At 52.2% G+C, this 6961-nt stretch overlaps 1 protein-coding gene across 1 annotated transcript in view; it reads left to right on the top strand.

Moving 5' to 3' along the window:
* LOC107107576 (myosin-7-like) overlaps positions 1-6961 on the top strand; it is a 64478-nt gene that overhangs the window by 25996 nt on the left and 31521 nt on the right. The window contains exons 18-20 of the mRNA XM_015407884.1: positions 1360-1477; positions 2864-2987; positions 4642-4778. Of these exons, the coding sequence (XP_015263370.1) occupies positions 1360-1477; positions 2864-2987; positions 4642-4778 (379 nt within the window). The remainder of the gene's footprint in view (positions 1-1359; positions 1478-2863; positions 2988-4641; positions 4779-6961) is intronic.

The raw sequence follows: 6961 nt of genomic DNA, 5'->3' as shown, positions 1-6961 counted from the left end.
TGATCAAGAGGATCGTGGGAGCTGGGGAAGACCTGTGCGGTAACCAGGGGTCATTTAGTAGAAAAAGAGGTGCAGGAGCTCATTAGCATAACTCATTAGCATAACTTATTTGCATATGCCACACCCCCTGACCTCACCCGAAGTGTGTCGGAAGGCAACACCCACCGCTCAGGCTCCACTGGACTGTGTTGGATTGCTAGCTATTGGGGGGGGGGAACGTGCAGATCTGTCCTCGCAGAGGAGGGAGAGCTTGTACCTGAATAAAACTTGGTCTTAAAGGTGCCACTAGACTGTTTTGGACCAGGGCGGGGGGAGCTCTGCAACCTACCTGACTGCTTCTTGCTCTGACTGAGGGCTGCTGGGAGCAGGGGGTGGGGCTTGTTGCTTGTGCCCGCCCCCTGGGCTCCTTACTGCCGGAGCTCCGCTCCTGTGCGCTCCTGCAGGAAATGACCCCTGGCGGTAACAACGGAAGGGCATTGAACTCCTTGGATAACAGCACACTGGTGATCCCTGACCGAAAGGATATCCGGCTATCCTTGACCAGGGGCGGGGCCTTTTTGGTGCTGGCCCCAGCCTGGTGGAACCCTCTGTCAAATAGCATCAGGGCCCTGCAGGATCTTATGCAATTCCGCAGGGCCTGCAAGGCAGAGATGTTCCCACCAGGCTTTTGGTTGGGGACACTGACGGTTTTTGCCTTGGTTGGCACCCTCCTCAGTTGTCCATGCGCATTTCAACCTCTTCCCCCCTGCCTACAAAGTGACCGGCAGTCTGTAATATGGGCATAACTAATCATAAGTATTACTATTCGCCATCTGTCTTTTAAAATTTAATTTAAAATGAATTATTGTTTTATCTGGCTATTGTTTTAATGCTATTGTACATCGCCCAGCCAAGAGCTGCGGTGGCTCAGAGGTTAAGACGCTGAACTGCAGACTGGAAGGTCGGTAGTTTGGCAGTTTGAGACCCGAGTGCCGCGTGACGGAGTGAACTCCTGTCTCTGGTCCCAGCTCCTGCCAACCTAGCCATTCGAAAGCAAGAAATTGCAAGTAGATAAATAGGTACCACTTCGGTGGGAAGGAAACAGCGTTCCGTGCACCTTGGTGTTTAGTCATGCCGGCCACATGACCACGGAAACGTCTTCGGACAGCGCTGGCTCTTCGGCTTGGAAACGGAGATGAGCACCGCCCCCTAGAGTCGGATTCGACTGGCTTTCGAGCAAGGGAAACCTTTACCTTTGCCTTTACATCTCCCAGAGCCGTACAATTGTAGGGAATGGGGCGATCCATAAATTTAATTGATAAATAAATACAACCCATCTCTTCCTTTTGCGCCCTTCTCTTTCTGCCCCTTCTCTCTCAGGGATGATAGACAATTCTCTGGTCATGCACCAGCTGCGCTGTAACGGAGTGCTGGAGGGGATCCGGATCTGCCGGAAGGGGTTCCCCAACCGAATCCTCTACGGGGACTTCAGGCAAAGGTGGGCTTATCCTTCAAATGGAGATGTATGGGGGGAGTGTCCAGTGTTCCCTCTAAGCTGAGTTAGTGTGGGCTGGCTCACCGTATTTTAGCCTCCGGCTCACACATTTTTGCCTTAGCTCCGGAAGGAGAAGCTGAGTTAGTGTGAGCTGGCTCACCGTATTTTAGCCTCCGGCTCACACATTTTTGCCTTAGCTCCGGAAGGATGTGGCTCCAGAGCAAGATAATTTATGCAGTAGCCCAATCGCTCGCTCACAACTTTCATGCCAGCAGCTCACAAAGTAGAATTTTTGCTCACAAGACTCCACAGCTTAGAGCAGTGATGGTGAGCCTTTTAGAGACCAAGTGCTCAAACTGTGACCCAAAACCCACTTATTGATCGCAAAGTGCCAACACGGCAATTTAACCTGAATACATGCTTTCATTTACTTAAAATTATTTGGCAGAGAATTCGACACTTTAATGATGGTCTGGGCCTGGCTGGGGCGATGGCACGTGTGCCCACAGAGAGGGCTCTGAGTGCCACCTCTGGCACCCGTGCCATAGGTTCACCACCACTGGCTTAGAGGGAGCATTGATTTGTCTAAAGATGCTTTGTTCAGAATAGTAGTGGGCAGGGGTCATTTCGTAGAAAAAGAGATGCAGGAGCTCATTAGCATAGCTCATTAGCATAAGTTATTTGCATATGCCACACCCCCTGACATCACCGGAAGTATGTGGCGGGCCGGGGGGGGGGGCTCTGCAACTTACCTGGCTGCTTCTTGCTCCTCGTGGCCCAACTGAGGGCTACTGGGAGCAGGGGGTGGGGCTTGTTGCATATGCCCATCCCCTGGGCTCCTTACTGCCAGAGCTCCGCTCCTGTGCGCTCCCACAGGAAATGACCCCTGGTAGTGGGGAAGGCCTTCCCATTACGGGGCAACATCGGAACGAAGGCAGCCCCAACTGCAGAGCACTGCCAGGGTTACGTTTACTCTGCTCAAAAATAAATAAATTCAATTGCACCCCAGGTATGCATAGATTTGCCTTTGGGTTTTCCCCCCATGACTTATTCTTCTGACAGCCACAGCCAGGAATGGGAAGGCCCGCTCCGGTCCATCTGGACATTCATGCTCAAACCTTCTCTGATTTTTGAGATCTGCCTGCATATGTTTCCAGGCTAATCTTCACCTCCACGAAGGCTAGACACTTTAGGGTTCTTTTTCTCTGAAGAATGGGGGTCAGCTGAGATGGTCAAGAGTCTCCGTTTTACCGAGATACCGAGTTCTATTCTTGTGCAGTGCAACTGTGGAATACTCTGGGCTTTGGCGTAAGCAGCGGCCACCGCTGCACGGAGAAGTTCCGCCAAAGGGGAAGCTGACAGAGGTATTTATACCTTTCTCGTTCCCAGGTATCGTATCCTGAATCCGGCCGCTATCCCGGAGGGTCAGTTCATCGATAGCAGGAAGGGAGCCGAGAAGCTGCTTGGCTCTCTGGACATCGACCACAATCAGTACAAATTTGGACACACCAAGGTGAGTGGGCCACCGCTGCAGGGAAAGCACTCTGCTGGCTTGCCCCTTACCCCCTATCTCAGGGGTCCCCAGCGTGCACAGTGACCAACAACAACTTTTAGGTGCCCATCAAGTGTTTTGAGAAAGTGGATGGGGCCAGGTAGCATTTCTCCCCAGCAGGGCTTCTGATTGGCCATTGTAGATGTGATTGGCTACGCCGTTTTGTTAAAAAAATGCTGCTTTGGCAGCAACTGCCACGAAGCAGAAAGATCTTCACTGCGTGACTAAACATAAGCTACGGCAGCCATCTTGTGGCTGGCTCCGCCTCCTCGGGCAGCCATTTTGTAACAGCTATTTTGGGGGCTGTGCCCATCTCCCTGTGTCAGAATTCCAAAGGTGCCCACAGGCTGGAAAAAAAGTTGGAGATGTCTGCCTCAACCTCTTGGCTCTTAACTTCTGCTGGTACCTTAATCCTGAGTCCCTGTCAGGAATGCGGTATCAGGCCAGGCGGGAGCAAGATAGTCCACAGGCAGTCCAAAGTGCTCCCACAGGAAATGACCCCTGGTAGTGGGGAAGGCCTTCCCATTACGGGGCAACATCGGAACGAAGGCAGCCCCAACTGCAGAGCACTGCCAGGGTTACGTTTACTCTGCTCAAAAATAAATAAATTCAATTGCACCCCAGGTATGCATAGATTTGCCTTTGGGTTTTCCCCCCATGACTTATTCTTCTGACAGCCACAGCCAGGAATGGGAAGGCCCGCTCCGGTCCATCTGGACATTCATGCTCAAACCTTCTCTGATTTTTGAGATCTGCCTGCATATGTTTCCAGGCTAATCTTCACCTCCACGAAGGCTAGACACTTTAGGGTTCTTTTTCTCTGAAGAATGGGGGTCAGCTGAGATGGTCAAGAGTCTCCGTTTTACCGAGATACCGAGTTCTATTCTTGTGCAGTGCAACTGTGGAATACTCCGGGCTTTGGCGTAAGCAGCTGCCACCGCTGCACGGAGAAGTTCCGCCAAAGGGGAAGCTGACAGAGGTATTTATACCTTTCTCGTTCCCAGGTATCGTATCCTGAATCCGGCCGCTATCCCGGAGGGTCAGTTCATCGATAGCAGGAAGGGAGCCGAGAAGCTGCTTGGCTCTCTGGACATCGACCACAATCAGTACAAATTTGGACACACCAAGGTGAGGGGGCCACCGCTGCAGGGAAAGCACTCTGCTGGCTTGCCCCTTAACCCCCTATCTCAGGGGTCCCCAGCGTGCACAGTGACCAACAACAACTTTTAGGTGCCCATCAAGTGTTTTGAGAAAGTGGATGGGGCCAGGTAGCATTTCTCCCCAGCAGGGCTTCTGATTGGCCATTGTAGATGTGATTGGCTACGCCGTTTTGTTAAAAAAATGCTGCTTTGGCAGCAACTGCCACGCAGAAAGATCTTCACTGCGTGACTAAACATAAGCTACGGCAGCCATCTTGTGGCTGGCTCCGCCTCCTCGGGCAGCCATTTTGTAATAGCTATTTTGGGGCTGTGCCCATCTCCCTGTGTCAGAATTCCAAAGGTGCCCACAGGCTGGAAAAAACGTTGGAGATGTCTGCCTCAATCTCTTGGCTCTTAACTTCTGCCAGTACCTTAATCCTGAGGCCCTTCCCCCCCCCAATTCTCTTTTTGTCCAGGTGTTCTTCAAGGCTGGTCTTCTGGGCCTGCTCGAAGAGATGAGGGACGAACGCCTCTCCCGCATCATCACCCGCATCCAAGCCCAGTCCCGCGGTGTCCTCTCTAGGATAGAGTTCAGGAAGATCATGGAACGGAAGTAAGTGCTCTGTCCGAGGGTTCACTGCTATTTGCAGGTATAACGGCTGCAGGGGAGCGGGGAGGCAATGGGGGATGCTTCATCTACCGATAAGATTTCCTTCCTCTCCCTAATGTTTTGGAGCCAGAAATGTGCTTTCCCTGAAAACTGCCATGAGTATGGGGAGGGGGGAGAGTCAGGGGTCATTTCCTGCAGGAGCGGAGCTCCGGCAGGAAAGAGCCCAGGGGGCGAGCACATGCAACAAGCCCCACCCCCTGCAAGTCAGCGCAAGAAGCAACCAGGTAAGCTGCAGAGCCCCCCCCCGGCCCCATGGTCCACAACAGTCCAGTGGCACCTTTAAGACCAAGTTTTATTCAGGCACAAACTCTCCCTCCTCTGCGAGGACAGATCTGCATGTTCCCCCCCTCCCCCCAATAGCTAGCAATCCAAAACAGTCCAGTGGAGCCTGAGCGGTGGGTGTTGCCTTCTGACACATTTCCGGTGATGTCAGGGGGTGTGGCATATGCAAATAGGTTATGCTAATGAGTTATGCTAATGTGCTCCTGCACCTCTTTTCCTACGAAATGACCCCTGGAGAGAGTGATAATGTGGGGGGAGGGGCTTCCAAAGCTGAATTCATGGACTTTGTATTAGGCATTGTCCAACGGTAGGGCTGCCAATCTCCAGGTAGATCCTGGAGATCTCCTGGGATAACAACTGATGTCCAGGCTACGTGGATCAGTTCCCTTGCAGGAAATGGCAGCTTTGGAAGGCAGACTCTATGGTTTGCCATAGAGAAACACAAGTCCTAGAGAGACATTGCATCCCCTCTGTGTTTTCTTCCCACCCTAAACTCTTGCCCTTCCCAGGCCCCGCCCCTTCCCAAATCTCCAGGAATTTCCCAAGCTGCAGTTAGCAACCCTATCCAACACTTATGTAACAGACTGTAATACTCATCATTCAAAAACTTGCACCAAACTTTACATTGAGTAAATCTAGATTCTGTGACCTGCATTTCTGGGGTAAACTATGTACAACTGCAGACACCAGGTTGGATCCAGATTAAAAAACCCACTAACGGGAGGCACTTCCATCAGGGGAACAGAACATTCCCGTCTCTGTCTCCCACTACTGCCCACAGATCTCCCTGAAATGCTACTCCTGGGGGACAGGGGACCCTCAGGAATGGGATGAGGTGCAAATAGGTGGACTACAGGGGGCAGAGGGAATTGGCGGAAGTTACACCCTCCCTTAGTGGAAAATTTAGTCTAGATCCAACCCAGTTTGTTTGTTTGTTTCACAATGCTGACATTTCCGCTAGGAACCAAATGTGACAGACAGCACCAAAGCCCCATCCCTGATTACAGGAAATCAGAGGTCATTTGGGGGGGGGACGCGGGGGAAGGCAGTTCCCCCGGTGAGGTGTGGGGGGGCGGGGCACACACGAAGCCCCACCCCCTGCTTCTGGCTGCTCCACTTCCGGCCCTCATTCAGCCAGGAGGAGGCAGGAGAAGAGGGAGGGTAAGTTGCTTCCTCCCCGCCTCTCCCCACCCCTGCCTGGGGCCAGGGAGGGCCTTGGTGGGGCTTCCTCACACTCCCGCCGGCCTTGCAGATCCACTGCCGGGCCTTATGATGTCAGGGGGTGTGGCATATGCTAATGAGTTATGCTAATGAGTTCCCCTAGCTCTTTTTCTACAAAATTACCCCTGCAGGAAATCCTTCTCCACATCCTGTACCCCATTGGCTACTGGCGAGGGTCCACTGCTCCAAAGTACAAGGCCTCCTTTGCATGCAGAATATCCCAAATTCAATCCCTGGCATCCCTAGTCAGTGAACTTCTGGTAGCAAGAGTGGGGAAAGAATCTTCTTTCTCCCCTTTCAATTTCTGGCATCTCCAGGATCTGAAAAGATCTTAAGGAAGAAGACATGGGAAAGACCTTTCTCAGCTAGAGATCCAAAGAAATCAATACGAGCTAGACGAGTGTTGGTTCTATTCTCTCTCACACTCCTCTACTCCAGTGTATTTTTTAAAGTTACTACTCTCATCCCCTGCACTTGGGCCTCTTACTGTGTGCGGCTCCACCTTCCGCAGCGGCCATTTTGTGGCTGGCTCCACCTCCCATAGCAGCCATTTTGTGGCTGGCTCCAACACCCATAGCAGCCATTTTGTGGTTGTGCTAGGGTTGCCAAGTCGATTGGACTCC

Source organism: Gekko japonicus, unplaced genomic scaffold (genome assembly GCF_001447785.1).
Source record: "Gekko japonicus isolate JY-2015 unplaced genomic scaffold, Gekko_japonicus_V1.1 scaffold4320, whole genome shotgun sequence".
In the NCBI taxonomy this organism is placed as follows: domain Eukaryota; kingdom Metazoa; phylum Chordata; class Lepidosauria; order Squamata; family Gekkonidae; genus Gekko; species Gekko japonicus.
Note: the sequence above shows the minus strand (reverse complement) of the source record. Positions and strands in the feature narration are given on the sequence as shown.